At 38.1% G+C, this 23,172-nt stretch overlaps 5 protein-coding genes and 1 pseudogene across 12 annotated transcripts; 2 read left to right on the top strand and 4 right to left on the bottom strand.

Annotated features, from left to right (window-relative positions):
• Positions 1–15: 15 nt before the first annotated feature.
• On the top strand, positions 16–2,072 carry LOC103316174 (ankyrin repeat, SAM and basic leucine zipper domain-containing protein 1). The gene has a single exon (XM_016985101.3). It carries the CDS (start codon positions 234–236, stop codon positions 1,779–1,781), a length of 1,548 nt encoding a protein of 515 aa, XP_016840590.1. The 5' UTR covers positions 16–233; the 3' UTR covers positions 1,782–2,072.
• A 162-nt stretch (positions 2,073–2,234) lies between these two features.
• On the top strand, positions 2,235–6,254 carry LOC100286828 (PMS2 postmeiotic segregation increased 2). 2 transcript variants are annotated; one of them, XM_008208446.3, is made up of 6 exons: positions 2,235–2,356; positions 2,444–2,768; positions 2,852–3,011; positions 3,075–4,645; positions 4,722–4,971; positions 5,036–6,254. In XM_008208446.3, the coding sequence occupies exons 2-6, from the start codon at positions 2,682–2,684 to the stop codon at positions 5,359–5,361; spliced, it is 2,394 nt and encodes a 797-aa protein (XP_008206668.1). In that variant the 5' UTR covers positions 2,235–2,356; positions 2,444–2,681; the 3' UTR covers positions 5,362–6,254. The 2 variants fall into 2 exon arrangements, with proteins under 2 accessions (XP_008206668.1, XP_008206669.1); XM_008208447.4 differs by having other exon boundaries at positions 2,286–2,309.
• Positions 5,566–7,778, bottom strand: LOC100117224 (glutamate-rich WD repeat-containing protein 1). 2 transcript variants are annotated; one of them, XM_031929200.2, is made up of 4 exons: positions 7,542–7,778; positions 6,778–7,274; positions 6,296–6,703; positions 5,566–6,181 (listed from the first exon to the last, which is right to left on the bottom strand). In XM_031929200.2, the coding sequence occupies exons 2-4, from the start codon at positions 7,269–7,271 to the stop codon at positions 5,692–5,694; spliced, it is 1,392 nt and encodes a 463-aa protein (XP_031785060.1). In that variant the 5' UTR covers positions 7,272–7,274; positions 7,542–7,778; the 3' UTR covers positions 5,566–5,691. The 2 variants fall into 2 exon arrangements, with proteins under 2 accessions (XP_031785060.1, XP_001601526.1); XM_001601476.5 differs by having other exon boundaries at positions 7,599–7,773.
• Positions 7,779–8,313: 535 nt separating this feature from the next.
• Positions 8,314–9,970, bottom strand: LOC100115583 (diphosphoinositol polyphosphate phosphohydrolase 1). 3 transcript variants are annotated; one of them, XM_008208450.3, is made up of 3 exons: positions 9,137–9,970; positions 8,891–9,046; positions 8,314–8,802 (listed from the first exon to the last, which is right to left on the bottom strand). In XM_008208450.3, exons 1-3 carry the CDS (start codon positions 9,233–9,235, stop codon positions 8,503–8,505), a joined length of 555 nt encoding a protein of 184 aa, XP_008206672.1. In that variant the 5' UTR covers positions 9,236–9,970; the 3' UTR covers positions 8,314–8,502. The 3 variants fall into 3 exon arrangements, with proteins under 3 accessions (XP_008206672.1, XP_008206671.1, XP_008206670.1); XM_008208449.3 differs by having other exon boundaries at positions 8,314–8,805; XM_008208448.3 differs by having other exon boundaries at positions 8,314–8,820.
• Positions 9,971–14,293: 4,323 nt separating this feature from the next.
• LOC100117258 (E3 ubiquitin-protein ligase ZNRF1) lies at positions 14,294–21,520 on the bottom strand. Of its 4 annotated transcripts, none has more exons than XM_032599106.1 (6): positions 19,679–20,371; positions 19,543–19,612; positions 18,979–19,389; positions 17,611–17,706; positions 16,457–16,562; positions 14,294–15,794 (listed from the first exon to the last, which is right to left on the bottom strand). In XM_032599106.1, the coding sequence occupies exons 3-6, from the start codon at positions 19,352–19,354 to the stop codon at positions 15,737–15,739; spliced, it is 636 nt and encodes a 211-aa protein (XP_032454997.1). In that variant the 5' UTR covers positions 19,355–19,389; positions 19,543–19,612; positions 19,679–20,371; the 3' UTR covers positions 14,294–15,736. The 4 variants fall into 4 exon arrangements, with proteins under 4 accessions (XP_032454997.1, XP_008206673.1, XP_001601552.2 ...); XM_008208451.3 differs by lacking the exon at positions 19,543–19,612 and having other exon boundaries at positions 19,679–19,788; positions 19,915–20,369; XM_001601502.6 differs by lacking the exons at positions 19,543–19,612; positions 19,679–20,371 and adding an exon at positions 20,604–21,520.
• A 784-nt stretch (positions 21,521–22,304) lies between these two features.
• Positions 22,305–23,135, bottom strand: LOC107981045 (annotated as a pseudogene).
• Between the last annotated feature and the right edge of the window lie 37 nt (positions 23,136–23,172).

The following is a 23,172-nucleotide window of genomic DNA, read 5'->3' on the forward strand; positions in this document are numbered from 1 at the left end:
GTGACAAACGAACACGATGGCCGCTGCGCTTGCGCACTACCTGATAACTCGCTTCTGACTCTAGGTATGCAAATTTGTAATCCAACCTGCGCAGAGGGGCATCTCTTAACCAAAAAGCGCAGAAATATGTAAACACTAATAAGCTCTTCTTCTATGAATGAAATCATTAACAAACAAATTCTTATAATAGTTTGTAGCCTAAAATAGTTGAAGTTAAACAAACCAAAGATAAAATGGCATTCAACGGGAAAAGTAATCTTAATAGCTACGGCGATAACAATCACGACGAATTTTTTGAAATTGACGAAGTATCTGAATTTGATACAGCAAGTTTTAATGATGGTTTTATCAATAGTTTTGATCGACAAGATGTGAATAATAAAACAAAGCATCAAATTATTGTCGAAGCTTGCATGAAGGGTAATTTGGAAATAATCGAAGAATTCTTGGAGTGCGGCCATGGTGTGAATGAGTTTTTACTCACTGGCTGGTCATTGCTATTATATGCTGCATCGTATGCTCAGTCTCATATTGTTCAGTTTTTACTGAATTCAGGAGCAGATCCAAATTTACATCAAGATGGTTATACACCTTTGATGGCATTATGTAGCTCGACTAGAGGTACACCTCTCAAACGCATAACGTGCTTGACATACCTCATTGAGGCAGAGGCTTATGTTAATGCAGCAAACAAACTCAAAGAAACTCCTTTGATGCTTGCTTGTAAAATGCAAGAAATAGATTTTATAGAAGAGTTATTGCAATATGTTGATAACATAAACTTTGCAGACAGTGAGCAGTGTACTGCCTTATTTTATGCTGCATCTGTTAACAGATATGATGTTGTAGAACTTCTTATTGAAAAAGGAGCTGATATTAATTGGATTAATTATAGAGGACTTATGGCTTATGATATAGCTCAAATTAAAGGATTTGAAGACTTGCTTCCTTTAATCAATGTTAATCATGATGAAGAAGAACAAGAAAAATTACAAACAAATTGCGTATCTTGTTGGACAGACATGTTTTCATCTGGAAATGATATGGATATGGAAGTCATAGACAATGATGTATTGAGTATATTATATGGCATGGGACTTGAAAGTTACAAAAATTGTTTTAGAGGTATCGATCTAAAAAGATTTTTAAGATTAAAAGAAGAGGATTTGGAAAACTTAGGAATCGATATAAGTGTTCACAGAACAAAATTTGTTGATGAACTGTTTAGGTTTCATAAGCATGAGTGGAATACCAATCCTATGACTATTGATGAGTCACAACCATTTTCAACCTTTAATGCAATACAAATCTTAGGAAACATAAATAAACAATTAACTGTAATGTCAAGTAGTGTGTATTTTTCAAAAAATTACCTAAATTCTCTTGAAGAATTAGAAGATACAAATATTACACATGAAGACAAGGAAAGAATAGAAAATGAAATAAAAAACCTACAAGCCACAGCACTTCGAATTAAAGATGCAACAAATCGACTGGATAATCTTGCAAAAGCAGTAAATTATTTGTCATCTGACATATCACTACCAATCCATATTGAGAAAAAAAAGAAAAAAAGTAATCATAAATGGATACTCATAACAGTCATCACCACCATAGCGGGGATTTATTTGTTCAGAATGAAAAGTATGAAGAAATTGTGGAATAAGGATAATACAAATTCTAAAAGTTGGAAGAACATTTTTAATTTTTCTTTGTATAATATATTCTATGAAACATTGTATAAGATAAGTCCTTTTGCGAAAAAAAACTCGCTTTCATGAAAAAGCATATACATACATACTAATTATAAAAATTTGTGATATTATGTGCTAAAATTGATCTAAGTACTGTTGAAATAGTGTTCTTCCAAAAGATATTTTTATAATTCATTAGATACGCGTAAGCTGTACTAATGGTTATCTTTAAGCAAAAATGGATTTTTGCTAGAATGAAAGAATGCAGCACAAATCCAAAATACGCATTTTAGTTTCCTTTTGTAAAAAAATATTTCTTTTGTAACTATCTTGTAAAAAGAGCATTAAATACAATAAAAAATTAATTCTGAAATTCTATTACTTTTTTACCTATACTTTTAATTAAAATGTACATACCTAACATTAATATCTTTCATTTTTTGTTTTATTCATGCTATATTGTTGTTATTGGAATAGGCCTTTTTTTATCAACAGTTGGTAATACGCACATGTGTATCTATATAATGTGTGCATCAATGCGTATATATATATCTATATACAGATTCGAATGTTGTTTTGTTTACAAGCCGGCTTCCCTTCAAATTGCTAAATGCAGTTAGTTATAATCAGATACTTTGTCAAATAATCCATAAGTTAAGAATGTAAATGAGTACTGCTGTTCTCATTAAAAATTAGCGGAACTGCTTTTGTGGAAAGAGACATTTTATTGTTTGTTTTTTTTTTTTAAGGTTACTGCAGTAATTATGTATCAATTTTATTTATAAAAGACCACTCACAATGAATACCGACATGGAGCTTCAAGCATGGACGAGCTGAGGAAAGGCTTTGAATACATTATTATACCTTCTATTCATAATTGATCGGCTATACTGTATGGAAGTCCTAACGCGCACGATTGCGCGCGCTTAGTCCATTTGTACAACTTTTATGCCTAAATATAAATGATAACAAGACTAAACTTTTAAAATGGATGAACCTTCAGCAACAGCAGAAGAATCAAAGAAAATCTCAGCAATAAGTAAAGAAGCAGTTCATCGTATATGTTCGGGACAGGTATGCTTTGATGAGAATATCATCTTTGAAGATCACTATATCATCAATTAGTTATAAATTTAGAATAATGGATTTATTTAAAGGTAGTGGTTGACCTTGCTGTAGCAGTCAAGGAACTAGTAGAAAATAGTTTAGACAGTGGTGCTACATCTGTAGAAGTCAAATTGATTGATTATGGGAAAACTTGTATAACAGTAATTGACAATGGTAGTGGAGTTTTGGAAAAAGATTTTGAAGGGCTTGGTAAGTACTAGTATTGTTAAAAGCAATTAAATCAAGTTTTTAAATAAAAATTACTTTGTTTAGGTTTAAAACATCATACATCCAAACTAAAAGATTTTTCTGACTTGTTACAAGTTGAAACATTTGGCTTTCGTGGTGAAGCCTTAAGTTCACTTTGTTCATTATCCAATATGAACATTATTACCAGACACTCAACTTCTCAGTATGCTTTTGATTTACAATTTAATAAAAATGGCATTTTAACACAGAAACAAGAGTGTGCAAGGAATCAAGGCACAACAGTTAATGTCAGTAATATTTTTAAAAATTTACCTGTTAGATCCAAAGAATTTGAAAAAAATATAAAAAAAGAATATACTAAAATGATACAGATTTTGTACAGTTATTGCTTAGTTTCTACAGGTGTGAAAATTACTTGCACTAACACAGTAGGAAATAAACCTGGTAGTGTTGTAGTTTCAACACATGGATCCATAAACGTGTTAGATAATATTACTGCTGTTTTTGGACGAAAAGGTAAAGAGAATTTAATTGAAATTGAATTGCAATCGCCGAGTGAAGAGATTCTACAAGAATATAATTTGCCAAATGATATTTCAATAAATTTTTCATGGCACTGCTTTGTAAGCAGTTGTAGTCACACATTAGGACGATCCTCTCCAGATAGGCAATTTTTTTATGTCAATGGTAGACCTTGTGATCCTGCAAAAATTAGCAGACTTATAAATCATATATATCATAAGTATAATAACAAACAATATCCATTCGTATACTTGGATATAAAATTAAAACAAAGTTGTGCTGATGTCAATGTAACACCAGATAAAAGAACAATACTGTTTACTCAAGAACAAATACTTCTTGCAACTATAAAATCAAATTTTGAAAGAACATGGAGTAATATGCAAGGATCATTTACTGTAAAAACCTTGGAAGAATTAAATTTCAAATCTTATAAACGTAATATATCGGATTCTCCAGAAAACAGCCCACCATCAAAAAAACAGACTATTAGAATTAGTAATAATAGTGAAAAGCAAAAACCTGTTTCTATAATGGAAGATATCAAAGCTAAATTAAGCAAATCAGATAAATTAAGTAAATTAAATAATTCAAGTAAATCAAAAGCAGAAACTTCTGCAGTTAACAAAGATATTTTAATAAAGGACGTTTTTAAAACAATAAAAGAAAATTATTTGGAAAATGAAAAAAATGAAACATGCGAAGTTAAAATAAATGCTAATCACTGTGAAAAAATCAATGTTAGTAATGAAAAATATCAAGAAAGTGAGTTAATAGGAAAAAATCAAATGCATTCAAAAAATGAAAATAATAAAGCCTATAAAATAGAAATAGATCATCATGGTCAGGAAGATGAATATGAAGAAATACATGCTGGTAATGAAGAAGATCAAGAAACTTTTGAGAATGAATTTGTTATTGTTAAAAGAAAACTTCCAAATCCAGACTGGCATACGAATTTACAAATTATTAAAAATTCATTTTATGAGAGTATTGAAAAATCAAAGAATAAAAAAGAGGGTGGGATAAAATACAGAGCTAAACTAGATGCTAAAAGTTCAGACATTGAAAAAGAACTTCAGAGAGAACTGACAAAAGAATCATTTGAAAAGGTTGATATGGTTGTTATAAAACAAAATGTACTAAACATACTTTATCTAAATATATTCATATGCGTATATATTGCAGATGCAGATTATAGGTCAGTTCAATTTAGGATTTATATTGACAAGTCTGGATAGTGATATTTTTATTGTTGACCAGCATGCTAGCGATGAAAAATATCGTTTTGAAAAGTTATCTAATGAGACAAAGCTAAAAACTCAAAAATTGATACTCCCCAAAAAATTAAACTTTTCCGTTTTGAATGAAACTATTCTTATGGAGAATCAACGTATATTTGAAGAGAATGGTTTTACGTTTCGTATAAAAGATGAAGGTATTATTTTATTTGTTTTATTACTTGAAATAAGAATTTTTAATATATTGAAATCAATTATTAGGGGATCCTGGTAACAGAGTAGAACTCACAGGCATGCCTGTTAGTTATGGTTGGCAGTTTGATCTAGAAGATATAGAAGAGCTAATTTTTATTATACGAGAAGGTGGTGATGATGGAACCAGTACAATTATTCCTCGACCTACTAGAGTACGACAAATGCTAGCGTCCAGAGCGTGCCGCAGCGCAGTCATGATAGGAAAAGCTTTGAATTTTACCGATATGCAACGATTATTAAAGCAAATGAGCCAAATGAAAAATCCTTGGAATTGTCCTCATGGAAGACCGACTTTACGACACTTGTTGTCATTGAACCTTTTGTACCAATAGAAAATACTTTAACAATTTTACATACTGCTGATTTTAAAATGTACATAAAATGTATACATTGTAAATCAAGTTTACTACTATTTTATAAACAATTATTAGAAAACAACTATTTTTAGCTAATTACTGTTTATACATTTTTTACCTACGGCCATTTGTACAAAAGGTTAACATTAATTCAGAAGGTCGACTTTGAAATTTAAATCATTTATACAAAATAGTCTAGAGTTTATTCATAAAAACTTTAAAGTATCTATACATCTATAGTAAATCATCTGAATAATAATTAATGTAACATTAATTCATTACATTTATTTTAACGTACAAAAAATATTAAACACTAATAGTCCTAAAAATATTGAATCCTGAAAGTGCAGTAGATACAACTGTACCAGGACATTGGGGATGCCAGTGCAGTTCTTTTACATCAGTTTGTCCTTGGTGGATAAAAAGCAGTTGAGGCGGCAGCTTTGCAACATCTTCATCTTCTTTTTCTTCTGATTGATCTGCTTCTACAGATAAATCCCACTGAGTTATCTGATCATCAGCTCCGCCAGAAGCAAACACTGTTGCTTCTTGAGGATGCCATTCAACTGTTGTCACAGGAGCTGTGTGCTGCTTAAATGTTGCCACAGGTGAGGCTCCATCAGCGTTGAATTGACGTAAATCCCAGACACGGATCGCTCCGTCATCACCACCAGATACAAGAAATTGCGTTTCTTTTTTGTTCCAAGATATGACATTTACGTCTGCTGAATGAGCATCTGTAGCTGTTAACATACAAGCCGACTGTGGACTTGCTCTAGTATCCCATATTTTTATACTGAAATATTTTTAAACACGAAAATGTATTAACTTTATTCATTTTTAAATAAAGTATTAATTTTTATAAAAAATAAAAATAAGACTTTTATTTATTACTAGAATATTATAATACCTTTTATCAACAGAACAAGATGCTAATACATGTCTTTCATTTGGAGACCATTGGAGATCTTCAACACTGTGTGGTGCATGAGAGCTGTATGGTCTTTGATCAACATTCCAAGATGGATTTCCTCCAGAATCGGCATATCGCCAAATATGTATGTTGCCTTTGCAGTCTCCAGAAGCTAATGTACCAGTCTCTGTAGGACACCAGTCTAAACCATATCCTTCACTCAAGTGACCTTTAAAAGTGAAAATGGGCTTAACTGCATTTTCAGACTTTTCACATTTCTTTTTATACGCGGATAATAAACTAGGATTTTCCAAAGCTTTCAATTGTTCATTTAAATCCCACAAACTAACACGCCCTAATTCACTCCAACTTGCTGCAACTGTTGTGTCACCCATTTGAGTACACCTAAATTAAAAATGAGCATTAAAATTTATTAGGAAGAATATATAACATTTTTCTCAGATAAATATTCAACTTACCTGACTCTGTTAATACATCCTTGATGCTTCATTGAAGCAACATTCATTACAGGAGATTTTGTATTATCTTCATCTTCTGAATCACTAGATTCTTCATCAGAATCTTCTTTTACTTTTGTTCCATGCAGATTTGACATTTTCATAACAAGCAAATTATTTACATGAGCTCTAGGAGCCTGGGTACCAGCCAGCAGATACATTGTTAGTGGATATGATTCTCTTGAGTCTCCAAGTGCATCTTTAATTATGTCAAAACTTAAACATGGTGCCCCTGTTTGTGCCTGATGTAAAATTCGATAAGCTGATTCATCAACTACTAATTCTTCTCCAGTTTCCATTGTATTTCCTGGTAGAAAAACTTTTTTTGGCTCTGTATCTTCAGCTTCGTTTTCTTCTTCGTCCATGCTATCGTCCTCTTCACTGCTTTCTTCTTCGCTGTCATCTTCCATCTCCTCATTCTGATTATCTTCCATTGGCTCCATTTCTTCTGACATGTTCTAATACATTAAGAAAATGACTGTTTAATCATTATTAACATTTTACAAATTAACATTTTTAATCTTGTATGTGCGTGTTAACAATGCAATTTCATTAATAAAAAAGACTTCATTCAATGGAATTATCTCGTCCGATGTGAAGTTAAAATGTATCGACATACAATAAATAAACTAAATAAATACTTCAAATAAATAAGCATGAAACATGCTTATAACCTCAAATTCGACTGCGCAACTCTACGCTTACAGCTGTCAATCCATAATTACCTTAAACTATTAAAATCACTATGGACAAAAATAATCATCGGATAAATAAAAACTTACTACTTAAAGGTACTCGACAAAGAATAGATTATCAATATTCGACTATAGCTTCTTGACAATATATTCGGCGGTCACGTCGTCGGTGTTTTCGTACACACGTGGTACGTGGTGTGAGTGCGACGCATGCGCAGTAGCCAGTAGTTAGTGGAGCAAAGACAGCGCGCGACATGCGACAATATGACGAGCTCTCTCATACTATATGATACTGCTGCCGGCCCGGTGGGTAAGGTGAATGTCCCAATTATTGACCGTGTACCGATAATAGGCTATTAGGGGGTATTTTAATGTGCGCCCACACAGTATGATGAATGGACAAAAACGACTTGGGAGTCGATAATTTATGCGATTGCAAAGACAACATCAAGGAGAGTTTGTAGAATGAGACAAATAGCGATTAAACACATGTCTCGATTTTTCATGCCGTCATGTGATCGTGCGCACGTACACATGCGTGCTCCCGCTATCTTTTCTGGAAATAATTGTAGTAAACACTTTTCATGCGATGGCGATGCATTTCGATTGCGTAATCGACCATAATTATTCCCTGATGAACAAAAAACAACGGAGTTTACGAAATGCCTTTACACATATTGAAAATAATGCTCTAGCGGACTAAATCTACATCATTATGCTGAATACGTGAAGCTATACACAATGCACATATCAATATAATGAGAACAGTAACTTGGGGAGCTCCAAATAACGACTTAGAAAATTGCTCCTGTGTGGACCAGTTTATTAGCAATTCATATTAATAATAATTAGCATAATTAATATAGTTATATGTATAAAATACAGCAGTAATAATTATCGTAATCCTCACAAAGGACAGGTGGGAGAGACAGGTGTCAGGATTGGATGGAGATACTCGCTCGCCAAACACGAATTGATGATACTTGGATTATTAGCTGTGCTTGTTAAAATGAGGACTGCTTCCAGAGTTGTTGACCAGCTGGATCGGCGCCATCGGACTGAGAGGATACTGCGCCAGAGGCATGCTGGAGTTGTTGCGACGAGGATTGGTATTGTGGAGGCTGTGCAGGTAAGAGCGCTGGACAGGTTTGTGCTGAGCGAGTTGAAGCAGAGCCTCTGGTATAGAGAACCACTTGCGCTTGCGACCAATGGAGCGCGAGTCCTCCCATTCTGGTAACTCCTCGGTTACTCGCATGACCCAAACTTGGGTTCTGTGTTTGTGTTCGACATTCTGCTGAACAACAGTATGCTGGATTAGAATAATTAGAAAATTCAGAAGAAACAAAAATAAAGAAAGAGATAATTAAAGTGAAAAATACCTCGAAAATACCAAGGCACCTGCCCAACTGTCCAAGCACTCCAGCCTCCTCTCGAACCTCGCGTAGCGCTGTCACCGCAGGTTCCTCCTCTGGTTCTACCCCTCCGCCGGGGACAATCCAGCTGTCGGGTCTTCGGCTGGAGGTAACCAGCAGTACCTATAAGGATCAAATTGAAATTTTAATAGTCAGAAAAGCGAGAGAGAGATTAGGGGTTCAAGGTTGCAAGGTTAAGGAAAGCTCGCTCACCTCGTCCTCGAGGTCGTTCTTAACGCAGATGCAGGCTGCCCTGCGCCTGTAGCCCTCGGAGTCATAGATGCGAATGGAATTCGGCTTCTCCTTGACCATTTTTCGACGAGGGTAACGGTGTTAGCAGAGAAACCGGAGGCACCAGAGCATTCCCGATCGCGCGGAGCCGCGTAAATGTTCGTCAAACGGCCAGCGTGACCGGGCCTCGCTCCCGCACTGTCCCGCTCAAGTTCGCAGCAACCAACATGTTCATCGACGCGCACCAGGAAAACTAGCTAGTCACTAAACTCCTCCTGCAGCCTTAAGCACGGTCCCCCCCTGAAAGCGCAGGCGGCCTTTGGGCCTCACGCGCGCAAAGGCGTACTCACGGCGAGCGCTTCTCGCTCTCCTTTCTGATCCTATATATTCTTCCTCTCTTCTGTACTTCTCTTTCTCCTCTTCGGCTCCTTAGTTGGCGAGCCAGTGCAACTCGTGAATCTCGTGATCAGCTCCCGCTTAACCTCAAAAAGCAGCGGACGGCGCCCCAACTCTCGGCACTCTACAGTAAAGTCGTCGCGCACGGCTTGGGATTGGACTCTCGATGATGTGCGTGTTTCTCTTTTTCCCTATCTGCAGCTGCAAGTCGGCAATCGGCCGTCGCGACTGGCCTTTAAGCGAACACATACACAGCTTCTACCATGCCAGACGTCTTTTTGCGCACACTCAGCCGTATGACGCCTGCTGTCTCTTCTCTCTCCCTCTCTCTCTCTCTTTCTCTCCCGCTAATGCGTAGCGTCGTATTGTGGCCTATACACACATAACTATGCTGCTTCTCTGCTACAACGCTGGTCGACTACACTGAGAGACTTTCGGTGCAGCTGATTTGCCGTAACAGCGGCGACGGAAGCGCCGTACGTTTGGCGTAGCCCGTGTCCCGAAAATGAACTAATCCTACTCATATTGCACGCGCTCTCTCTACTCCGACACATCGGAGTAGTGGCTACTCCGATTGTCGGAGCGAATTCGGGGCGCTACGTCTCACGCTTTAGCGCGCGTTAGTCGCTATGAAGTTCTCCAGCTTTTCCAAAAAAGTCCTCCATTTTTCTATACAGTAATATGCATTAAACAGCGCAACAACAATAAAAAACACAGTATGAAATCCAATTGTGAACGTGCTCGGAAAGCCAGCGGCGTCAGGCAAATTGGCGCGGAGTAGAGAGTAACGGTCGTTCCGATTCTACAGACAGCTGTTATACCGACGGGGTGGCGCTGCTGGAATACCGACTCGGCGCACGGGCTGCGCTGATCGGAGTAGCTGTTACTCCGATTGCAAGAGTAGCGCCTACTACCACGTTTTGAGGCACTACAAGACTTTGAGGAGTAGCAGCTACACCGAAAGTCTCTCAGTGTACTGCTGCCTCTGCCGTCGTTGTCTTGCCGTTGGAATTTGTGCGACTGTGTGCGTATAGCTGAGAGAGCCAATGTAACGAAAAAATTTGCCGTGCCGGGCGGCTCTCCGTCTAATATACCCTCCCCCACCGCCACCCCCTCTCTTTTCCCTATACTCCTCCCTCGTCAGGTCTGCAAATCTCGAATTCTCCACTGCCTGTATATCTATATATGTATAAATCCTCTTCTATCTCTCTTTCTCCCTCGGGGCTGCTTCTGCTGTACAAGTGCCGGTCTGCTCTTTCTCCTTGCACTTGTGATAACCCAGTGCGTTTGTTTGGCCAAAATGGTAGCGTGATTCGCGCGCGCAATTCAAATTGACTATACTTGTCGACCGAGCTCAAGTTGTGGAAAAGAAAGAAATTGATCTTAGAAGGATTCTATTCGGTAATGGAAACAAACTGAATTGACAGTAAGCAGGACTTGGAAAGATGTACTAGGTCTTGCGTTTATTCGACTGTAGGTTACAAAAATATGATGTGGATTGGAACGCGTCGTGATGTTCTCTCGTTCTCCCTCCTCGATGGTGTTTTGAGGCCCTGCACTGTAAAAAATGATTTTTTTAAATCACTAAAATGTAGTAAAATTACATGAGGTTCCAACCCTTCGATATAGCAGTTTTACTACGATCAGCTACGTAAAATTACAAAAATCTAGCAATTTTACTATCCTTGTTGTAAAATTGCTTCGCCCAGCGTAGGTCGGATTAGTTTACTACTCTTAGCGTAGTAATTTTACAGGGGTCAGATTCTCGCGTTCAGTGTGAAAATACTACCGCCGTTGTAAAATTACAGCGCGCAAAATAGTAAAATTACTATATACCGTTGTAAATTTACTGTGCTGGGCGTAGGACCGTTTGGTTTGCTACTGGGTTAGTAATATTACGAAAAAAGTTTTTACAGTGTGGAGGAGGGTGCGCGTGGATGGCTGAAGTGGTGGAAAGGTCCGTCGCAAAGCCGGCGGCGAACGCGCTCGTTGACCTGGCTCGGCTGTGCTGCTGCCCTCTCCGCGCCGTTGGGATTTCCCCAGACCGTCATTAGTCCTCGGCTTGGGTCTCTGTTTTATGGCTGCTTATGCTTTTCTCCGTTTCACGCTTTTACTGTTCTATAGCCTCCTGAGAGACGAGTGATAATCATACATTCTACGGTTCTCTAGGGCTTCCCGAGTTTTCGAGTTTCGACGCTTTTATGATGTGCGTTTGAAATTCGCGCGTCGGGCCTAGTGTGAGAGTCGCGACAGAGATGGAGTATGTTCGGAAATGAAATTTCGGTTAGTAGTTTAGGTTGGTAGCCCTACGCTAACCGATTGACCGACGTTCAGTGCGTGTAAACAATAGACGGTTAGGCGACCCCCCCTACCCCAGCCTACAAAAGTATATTTTTTGTAATAATAAAAATACTGACCGATGTATTTTAATTAGCTCTATCCAAAAACATCGCCAGATTAAACTGCTCCACCTTATATTTCTAATGAAAAATCAATAAAGATTTGGGAAAAAAAATAAATTATCTTAATTTTGATACAGCCATATCTTTTTAAATAAACAATATTTCAAACTGCTCCAAACTGCTCCAAACTGCTCTACATCCATATAAGACTGCTCCATAGTAATTTTTATCGGCTCCGCTATAGTTAACTGCAAAATAAGTAAAATTCATTTTGTCAGAAATTGCTATGAACATAAAATAGAAGCTCTAAGGTATATCTAGTCAAAATTTATGCAAAAACAAGAGAACATAACAACGATTTCAAATATAAAGCTACGAGGACATTATCTTTTAGCAATATAAAACTAAAAAATATTATTAATGTTTAATTTTTACGAAATATGTTTGGACCATCGAAATATTGTATGTATATATTGAATACTTATACTTATTTGCATAATAAAAAATATCTGAATAGGAAGCACACATTTTAAAAAATTTTTTAACTATAAATCCTATTTATAAATATTTTAAAAACTTGAAATGTTGTTTTAGACATTAGCAGCAGTAAAAGTATTACGTTGAAAATCCTGAAAACCTTGTGAATTGTAATATTACTTGCATAATCACTAAAAATAATAATACGCATATTATATTAATAGATAAGTAGATTATACATTAAAGACTGCATTATGTTTTGTAATATTTGAAACTGTAAAAATCATCGGATTTTTTTCATTCAAATTTTGAAATATTTATTTTTAAAAGCTCAGTTGATTCAACAAACGAATTTTTTTATTAATTTAAATTCTACATTTTTAGTTCTTAAATACTGACTGTTATAAAACCGTAATAACACGGATTAGCGCGCGGTCAGAAATAGCGCTGCTGATAGGTGAACACACACACACACACATATATATATATATATATATATATATATATATACACACCCACGCACCACGCGCGCGAGCACACACACACACACACACACACACCTATAGCTTGTGCTGCGTGCGTGCGCTCGTCCGACAATCTCTGAATCCTTTAGCTTTTCGGACGGCTTTTCTCGGCAAAAGCTACCTTCGACTCTTTACCTGCAGTCAGCAGTATCCCGGCAACAAAGGTTCTCAACCATTTCTTATTTGTCTCTTGACAACATCTGGTCTTCAAACTGAATGTTTGCAGCTTGTGCCAGCATAACTATATGTATATTAAAGATTATACACTGCATTATTTTGTGTTGTACTTGCAACATTGTACGACGCATATCCTATCGCGCATTTCAGATTTCACAGACGTACATTCGAGTTTATGTTTTATTTATCAGTGTAAGCAACAATATGTTGGTATCTATATGTAAAAACGGATCGAAAGTTTGCCGACGCAGTAAGCTGTAAGTGCCGTGCAAATCAGAGCTTGAAAGTATGGCTGATGTTTATTATTGCCGTTGTTGCTGTAATGTTATAGTATTTTTAAATACCGGAATGGAAAATTGAAATTGGTGCCCAGCGTACACCCATATAGTTTTTTTCATTGTGTCCAACATAAGATAAAAATTGATTTTTTTGTTATCGAGCATCTATTAAGAATTAAAATGATATTGAATATTTGAAATTGAATCGAGTTTGTACATTTGTTAGCTACTTGTACAAAGAACAGGAAATGAAAAATTAGTTCATTACATCATTTGGTCTAAAAAAATCTATAAGGAAATACTTTTTAAATTTTAAAAAAAGATTCGTAAGATCCAACAGAGCGGTGATCTGAAACGTTATAACGAAAATGAGATGTTTTTGGACAGATTTTAACTGTAAACATGAACATCTCATCATCAAAGTCAAAGTTTTTCTCGATGTGTGTTTGTCACAATAGTCGTGTGCCTGGTTGGGCCACTATGTGGTCAACCAAAATAGACGACTCGACAAAAAATAACCCATCCACTCTAATCCGTATATGAAGGGGAGAAACTGTGCTATACATTATACATAGGTATTCCTGGTTTTTAGAGTACGGATAGGACATACGTTTGCGAACGATGGACGAGACTAATATATTGTGACACAAAAGCACAAAGCTTACGGGCAAACCCACACATTCATGGATTGATCGGTGACGTCAATCGTAAAAACGTGGGGTTTACGTCTCGAGCGAGAGCCGTCAGTCTGTCAAAAACTCACGAGCCGACACTCTGATAAAATTAAGTGCATGTGCGACTGGTTCGATGCCAGACGTGCATACACGATATTACATAGTTTGTAGGCTACACTAATTATTTAAGTGGTAAACAATTTTGGACTCATTATTTATAAACGACAAAATTTATTAATTTTTGTACAATAATCGCACATGGCATCCAACTTTTCTCATGTAAAATTAATAAACTTTTTCATCGGCTATTGGTAAGGTCGAGGATCGTCGATGAATCGTTAAGACGCACTAAGCACTTATATTGGGTGCGCTTGAATGCAATTCGACGCACTTTTAAAACAATGATTGATTCGCTTAGAACGAAAGTCTGCATAGAGTAATATGCACATCGATTTAATCGGCATTTATGAATAAAGTAAAAATGTGTCTCATATTATTATATTTTTTTAATCTTTTTCCTTTATTTTTTTAATAATGTTTCTAAACTTTATTATATATACACATCATTTTTTTTTAACAATCTCATCATGATTTTCATTCAAGAAGAAAAGGGGAAATATGGTTTTGCGCTCATGCTTGTTTTTTTTGCGTTAATTAGCATTGTTTCTGTTGAATTTTTACAAGCGGTCGAAACAAAATAAAAGATAAAAACGACAACGCATTGTTGCTCGAAAAAAGAAAAGTCCAACGGAGAAACTTTTAGTGTTTGTCGTAGCAGCAACACCGCATCTGTCCTCGAATCTCTTGCATTCCGACTCCCCCTTTTATGAAAGTATCAAAAATATCCTTTCTAGTACACATGCCCCAACAGACAACAAAAAACGATACATCGTCTTGGTAGTAAAATCATTAAAAGTACAATAACTAACTTATACTAATGTACAGAGCTCACCTGCTTACTATGCAAGGTCCATTCGTTTAAGCTTCGTCCTGATCCCTCTTTTTTCGTCACAAAATAAAAGAATGTAATAATATATAATAATGTAACAATGATCGCAATAATAATAATATTATTAATAATAAATGATAATAATCTTAATAGTAATAATAATAATATTCGCCGTTTCGCTTAGAGCGCTGAATTTAATTCATTCATAAAATTTAAAACTAAATCAGATTTGTTTTTCATTATAAATATGTTACAATTGAGAATGTGTCTTTTTGTTTCATTTTTGTTAAAGCGACAGCGGTAAGAGAGTAGTTAATCATAGATACGTATAGGTAATAGCATTGTATCGTTGAATCTTATGGCGATTTTTTTAATGTCCCTTAGACTTATGAGTAGAAGAGTTAGAGGGTTCAAATTCGTAGGTATCTGTCCTCTTGTGTTTATTTCGGTTCAATCGCGCTCTGCGTCGGCCGAAAATGCGACGACCAAAGTCGCACTCACGTCGTATGCACGAAATCAGCACATCGCGGACTAGCGGCCACCTTGACTAGCTTGTTTTCCATAACCTCTGCCTCGTGTTCCCCGTGTTCACTCCCAGTCCTATGGACGATGACAACGCTGCGGCAAGAACTGCTGCAAACGTCGATCGGGCCTCACGACAAATCATTTTAGTGTCTCACTGCTTTCCCAAGCTTCAAGCTCACATCAATCGCCGGGGTGTTCGGGGCAACTGCGATTTACTTGGAACCACTTATCGATGCAACTAAAACAGACAATCAATGAATTATAGTACCGTACGATTCTTATTTTATTCGTAATGTACGGCGTAATAAAATAAATCAATTCACGTGAAACTTGATATTTCCGAATCATTATTGCATCATTGATCTATACCCATTAGGAAAGTCAGTGAGTATACAACTTGACAACAAGGAAGGTTAAAAATGAATGCAAATGTACACGAATGGAAAAATCGAATTCATATTACACAGCGAAAAATCGAAACCTCAAACCTATATTTACCTATAAAATGATAAACTGAAAACGCGGAGGCTATAAAACGACCGAATACATTTTTAATGCTCGTTTACAATTTTTTAGTAATTAACGAAGAGGATTATGCCAATTCATGCAATAGATTGTTAGTTAGATTATCAAAGTATCTCATGTATCTAATTGTTATGAAATTCGTTATCTTCAGAATAAAGTTCTTCAGAATATGAATGATATGTATTTATATATTCGTGTACAAGTATTGAGATATTTCAATAAAAAATAATATTATCGCCAATTACATTTGATCGAGACGTTGTGAATTATTATAGCAGAGAATCGCGAATGCGTTCCATCAAAAAATATCATAAATATATACATGCCGATTGAATTCATACATCGAATTTTCCATATGTATAATTAACAGCTTACTTTTTGTGGTATATGCAGAGGCAAGGCAAACGTGCTATCACGTCGCCGACTTGAAGATCTTCCAAGCAAATTACACATTCTCCCTTTTCATCCGCGAGTACATCTTCTGCAAGAAAAAATATTTGGTGTAAGACCTTCCTTTAAATTTAGAAATAAAAAACGATAATTCATACAGAATATCACCATACAGAACTAGAGTATATACTTGTATGACGATTTTACAATCAACAAATATTATAATTCATAAACGTAAACAAGATTAATGAATATCTCATTATAATTGTGATTTGCGTCTTAGTTTATATAGAATGCAAAAAAACGTGATAAAAAAAATTTATTTTTAAATACATAAAAAAATATTAAACGTTGAGTTGTTGCAAATATGTATGAATGAATTTCGTCTTATTGGTATCATATTGCGCCACTGTAGCTTAATCTTACTTGTTGGTCACTACTTAATCCACAAGATCTTGTAAATTATTTGATATTTATCTGAGATTGTAATTAAATAAATTATGTAATAGGCGATCAGTATAGCATCGTATACACACATCGTTGATATTATTTTATACATAACGATTATTATTTGAGTTCGTTTCATGGACGAAACTAATTTGTAAAATATGACAGTTCTAGACTCAAAACATCATCAAAATTTAATTATTGATTTTGCAGTTCAGAACGTGTGTTAATATAAACTTTTGCCTTACCCGCGTTATTTAAAAGATATATTTCCGTATGCAAAACTCACGCGCTCAAAATGCAATAAAAATGTAGAGAAACATATACTAACAACAAACAAAAAGGTCAAAGTTTAGTGAAAGAAATTGATTTCCAGTAAAACCGCACCTTGAAAAAATGTCTATTTGTATTTAGTATACGAGAGTCCGGTATTTTTAAGTAGTACCGGTTTCCCGCTTGCAGCTGTCTAACTAATTATAATAGCTTTGTCGGTCTCGTCTATAATACACGATCGTTTATATCGACTTTTCGGTTTGGAAAACAAATTATTTAATCGTCGTCCCCATTATTCATCCGAAAAATATTATGCTCAACACTTTTAAATTAAAAACATTATACTTTTGATTCCGTACGCGTAAGAAGCTTAAACTGTACGAATAAAAAAGAAGCGTGAAATAAAAGAAATCGCTTACCATTGTAACTAAGACGTGGTTTGGTTAAACACATAACAAGGTGACATTCTATGTCATCCGGTAGAATAAATTTGGAACAAACTGGGCACTTTAAACCTTAAACAGGGAGTAAAGAAAAACATGAGTTGACAGTTATAGAAGTCGTGCGAAATGATGGTACATGCATCAGATATATAAAATGTTTATTCGTATCAGCGAAAGTATACCGTAAAAAACTCGCCGGACCGCGTGCGCGGGTACAACTTCGGTTTCGGAGTCATGCAAGCACGAGCTCACTATTACTCCCATAGTAAAATCGGCTAAATCTACAAACGCGAGCCATCGCACGACACTCAGGCGAAAATCAACAGTCTCGCTGACATTGCCGACGGACTGCTGCAGTTATATAGACACTCGGAAGCGATCGCGAATTTACACGAGCGAAAATCGCGACGGTGTCGGCGAACGGGCCGTTATAGTAATCCCGCTTGCGGAGCTGTCAGAGTTGATGCACCATGTGAAGTCCACTAGATTCTCATTTGGCTTCGGCACTCGGGGGGTAGATTATCCATCGATTGCACGCGGTCGCCGGTTACCAGGCCAACTACCCGAGCAACGCGCGCCAAAACAAATGCCCTATACTCGTGCGCGCTTCCACCCGTGACATTATTTTCCCCTGTTATTCTCTCCGTGCGGTATATAGTGGTGCTGTGACGACAGCAGCACCACCGTCCACCACTTTCTCCTGCGTCCTCATCATCCTCTCGCGTCTGACGTCCGACGGCTATACTTATGTATACAACTTCTGCGCGCACCGATTCTCTCCTCCAGCGCACTTGGTCAATTCGCGGACATAACCTCAACCTTCCCCCCCTCTCCCTCTGACACACCGTTCAAGCAGTATATATATATATATATATATATATATTCGAATGATGAGCGCGCTCGGTATAGGTTAGGTTCATCACAAAAGTGGTACCGTCACGCCTCGCGCGATTCATAATATTATACGCGCACGAGTCGCTCCAGAAAAATCCCGATTGACGGTTTTTTCCGAAGGAGCGCGCACGGGCCCCGGTATTTACACACATGAACCGCGATCGACGCGGAAATTCCGTTGCGACACGACTCAATGCCTTCGAATGTAGCAGACACTTTCATGAGAGAGTTTAAAAAAAAACGGAACACAAAGGAAAGAGCCTTTACACATGCTGATTTCGTTTCTTTCGTCCCGACGTACTTTTTTCGTCGATTACTTTCGATAGTAATAAGAACGCGGAGGTCTTTTAAACCGGGCTCTGGATCAACTTGCTTTTTTCTTTTTTTTTCTTTTTAGCACTGATGGGTAGAACTTGATTCATTTTTTCTCACTGTGATATTTTCACTCACCATTTAGAGACCAAATATGAGAAGGCAAGCTGTGTGCGGCGTAAACTCTACTGCTTTCTTCGTCTAAATCGTCTGCATCTAGCTGAGGTAGTCCGAGCACCTGACCCACGCCTACTCCTACCGCAGAGGCAAGAGCACCTTGCTCTGCTGATATATCAGGCACAGAACTCAAAGATCTTGCTCTCTGCCTACTGTCTCCTGATACCCTAGAGGACTGTGACTGATTAGCCTGTTGGTGCTGATGCTGGAGCATACTGACACCGCCTGGTAAGGAGCGGAGTGTGGAAAAACCTTGCATCGTCGTCTCATTTGCTCCTGTGGAAGATTGGCCATTGCCACCAGCATTCTGTGTGATGGTGCTGGTTTTTGCACCCATTCCTTCTTCCAAACTCAAATACCACTCAAAGCTCTCTGGAACACAGAAGGCAAAAACAATGTTACGACTGATTGTCCAAAGCTGCTGCAGAGTCAGTAGCAGAAATCTCTTGGGCGAGCATCTATAAATAGACTAATTCTTTTCAGAGCACTGTATTTTGGAGAAGAAGAAACAAGAGCTCAGCGTACACTTATGACAGGCAAAGTAAGCCAGCAGAAAGGTGCGCAGGAGCAGGTGCATCGTTAACTCTGAGAAGAACTGCAGAAAAAAGCGAGGAGAGTGATTGAAGCTTGAAAAAAAGCAGGGAAAAAAGGATCTTCTAACCTTTTTAAAGACGACGGTTCGAGTCAATGTTTATTTTCACGGCGGAGACTCCGGGCTTAGCTATGTGATCGCAAGCACTGATGCCGACGAGGACAACGACGTCGAACAGGCTAGAGAGAGAGAGAGAGAGAGAGAGAGAGAGAGAGAGAGGAGAGGAGACGACCGAGAATAGCCGTCTCTTGGTGCGAATCTCGCGGAAAAGGCTGGCAGTCGAAATGTGTGTGCTGTATACGCACTTTGCTTTCAGTCTCTCTATCTCTCTCCCTCTTACTCCGTCTTGGCTGCTATATAACAGCGCGCGCGGCAAGAGAGCGTCGACGTTGTTTCGGTGTTCGCGACGAAGACGTTTTTTCTTCTCTCTCTCTCTCTCTCTCTCTCTCTCTCTCTACCTCCGGTGCGCGTTGATGTCGAGAAGAGAGACACACACGCACGGCTGTAACACTGGCGCAAACACAGGCACTCACAGCTCTTCCTATTCTACTGCTGCTGCTGCTGCTGTGTATCTCTTCGCAGCTCGAGACTCTGGACTTGATCTTCTTGCACTTTTCTTCTTCGTCGCTCCCGAGGATACCCGCACCTCCGCCTGATGCCTCTTTGTCTTGCAAACTGCCGAACTCCGCGAGCAGCGGGAGTGAGAGAGAGAGAGAGAGAGAGAGAGAGAAGTAGAGAAGAAGTATATATATAATGCTCAGGTCCGTGCGCGGCTGAGTAGAGAGGGAGAGAGAGAGAGAGAGAGAGAGAGAGCGAGAGAGAAAAGAGAGTTGAGAGAAAGACAGATACACATACTAGTAGTTGCTGGTGCAGGCGGAGCTACAGAGAAAGAAACAGAGCGCAAAAATTCCGCGAAAGCACACACGGAGAGCGTATGATGACGATGATGATGAACACCTATATACTTATACGTTACTTATATACACATACGTACAGCGATAACGATGTTTTTCGCGGCAGAATCGACGCACACTGATGATCAGCAGCAGCGGCGGCGACGACGGCAGCAGCGGCGATCGAAGGGCAGTAGGATTATCAACGCAGTTGGTTGCGGGCAGAACTCTTTTTTTCTCTCTTATTCCGGCTGGCAATAACAAGTCGCACTACTATAGGCAGCGCATGTATAGCGGCGCAGTGACGTAGAATAACAGCTGGCTTTAGAGTTTAGGCCGTGACGAGGAGGAGGCGGCGGATGATGATTTCGAAATTAGGACTCGCCGCGGCGGCATCGAGAGGCAGCAACAACAGCAGCTCATCGCACGTTAGTGACGAAGCGCGTAATATAACAGCGGCCGCTGCTGCACGTCCCGCAAAACATCCCCCGACATCTTGGCGATACCTATACGCGCGCGCGCGCGCGCGCGATAAGTAGAAGCACGAGTGGAAAGTCCGTACGTCGTGCGTTGAGCCGCAGAATGTACTCGCGGAGGTGTAAGTAGACACCAACGTCGTGTGTCTCGCCCGCGGTGTGTGCGTGCTGCTGGTGCAGACTGCAGCTGACTTGAGCTCCCTCTCACTCGCTCTACATCGCTACGTTGCTGCTGTCTGCTGTATGTGCAGTTGTACCTATATACACCATGTCATATTGTATAGCTGATGCAGATTGCAGCTGCGTGCAAAGTCTCGTTCCGCGAGAGAGCTGTCGGCGAGGGAGGAAGCTTTATGTTCGCTTGTTTTGATCCGCCAAGTTTTACTCTTTCTCTATAATCTATATTGTAGGAGGGGGCGGTGCATCGAACGACTAATTTTGCGCTACTGCGCACCGATTCCTCGTGCGCGTATAAGCGATACTTTATGATGACGAAAAAAGCTGCAAGAGAGACGCGACGCGACGCGGCGACGGTCGACGGATCGACGATTAAGGTGGATTTAAATTTGGTTAGTGAAGCCAACGACAGAGGGCGCCATCGTTCGCGCGGGAAGGTGCGAGAATATTGTTGTCGGACTTCATGAGGCTCTCGGGTACGTAAACGTAAGTATACACGCATAACTATATACTTGGTTGTGTGTCTAATTAAAAACATATCTAGAACAATGTCACCGACTGCGGCTGTGTGTTTCGGAGCTTGTGTACTAATGAAGCGTTACGCATTGTGGTATGAAATGGAAAGTAACTTTTTATGTAATTAGTAGCTACATAGAATAATTCATGGAGGATTTGAGAGTGTATAAACGAAGTTTATAATTTAAATGGAGTGATATGAACGGGTAAGCGCTGCTATATATTGAAGCGCCGCGTTTTACAGCTGGAATGATTTTACTGTAAACCGCGATTAAACTCCAACCACTTCCGTCTGTGCAGAGAAGAACAATAATACTGTTATATTTATGACGCCGGCTCAATAATATTTACGCAGACTTACCGCTTCTGCAATAAAAATATTTATTGGCCGTCATATATCATAAGTATTGGCTTCTCAATATCAAGAATATATTTCTTCAAAAACTTTATACTGGGACTTTATATCCGGCAACTGAAGAATCTAAAGATAATAAAAATGCAGTATGGATATAGGTATTAATTACCTAAAAATACAATATCAATCTCCATCTGAAAATTTTTTTTTATACAATGGATGACATTGACTGTATGAAAAAAATATAAAATACATTACATTCTTAATTATCAGTCAAAAAAATTGAATACGTAACAAATTTATCATGCATGTTGCGCATGATAACAATATAGGGTTACGTATGATTTACAAGCAGATATTATTATCTGAAACAATGAATGTAGAACGCAAGGCACTTTTTTCGAATTTCCATTGAGTGATTTTCCATTAGCGTCGCTCAAGGTCAATGCGCATATTTTTTAATTGCAATTTTTATACACGGTTTCATTCTTATGAATGTTTTAAATGCAAATGTTCAGTTTTTACAATGCATAGCTATAGATCCTATATAATAGAACGTGACGCGTATTAAAGTATATCCTCATCACTTTAGATCACAAATCGGTCATGGACCCAACACAATCGTAACACAACTTATATAATAAGTGCCCACGATAACAAGCAATTAGTAAAAAAAATTCTTTATACCTATGCTTACATAATTGTATCCCCCATAAAGTATACAATTCCCAAACGAACACAATATTAATGCTCCTAGAAAGCTTCTCATGAAAAGTACAAACAATACCGCAAGCGAAGCACAATAAGCGCATCGACAAAGTATCCGGCAAAGTAGACAATAGCCCTGGTCGGTTGTGGAAGAGGCACAACCGCGTAGACGATGGTGTGGGCGATACGACAAAGCCCGAAAGCTCGAATGAGCTTGATGGCAAGTTTAGGTGATTGATGGCGAAGTCGTCAGGTAGACGCTGATACAGATGAACCACGGCAGGATGTTCGAGTTCTTGCCCACGAACACTTTGGTATATTTCATATCGTCCATATACCTGTGTAGTGAGCTACAGTTGGAACAATTTTGTGACTTGATATACATTGTATTAGTTTGTAAGAGTGACGTTGCTGATGTTTTCGAAGGAATTAAAGGAT

The sequence above is a fragment of the Nasonia vitripennis genome, chromosome 4 (assembly GCF_009193385.2).
Source record: "Nasonia vitripennis strain AsymCx chromosome 4, Nvit_psr_1.1, whole genome shotgun sequence".
Classification (NCBI taxonomy): Eukaryota; Metazoa; Arthropoda; class Insecta; order Hymenoptera; family Pteromalidae; genus Nasonia; species Nasonia vitripennis.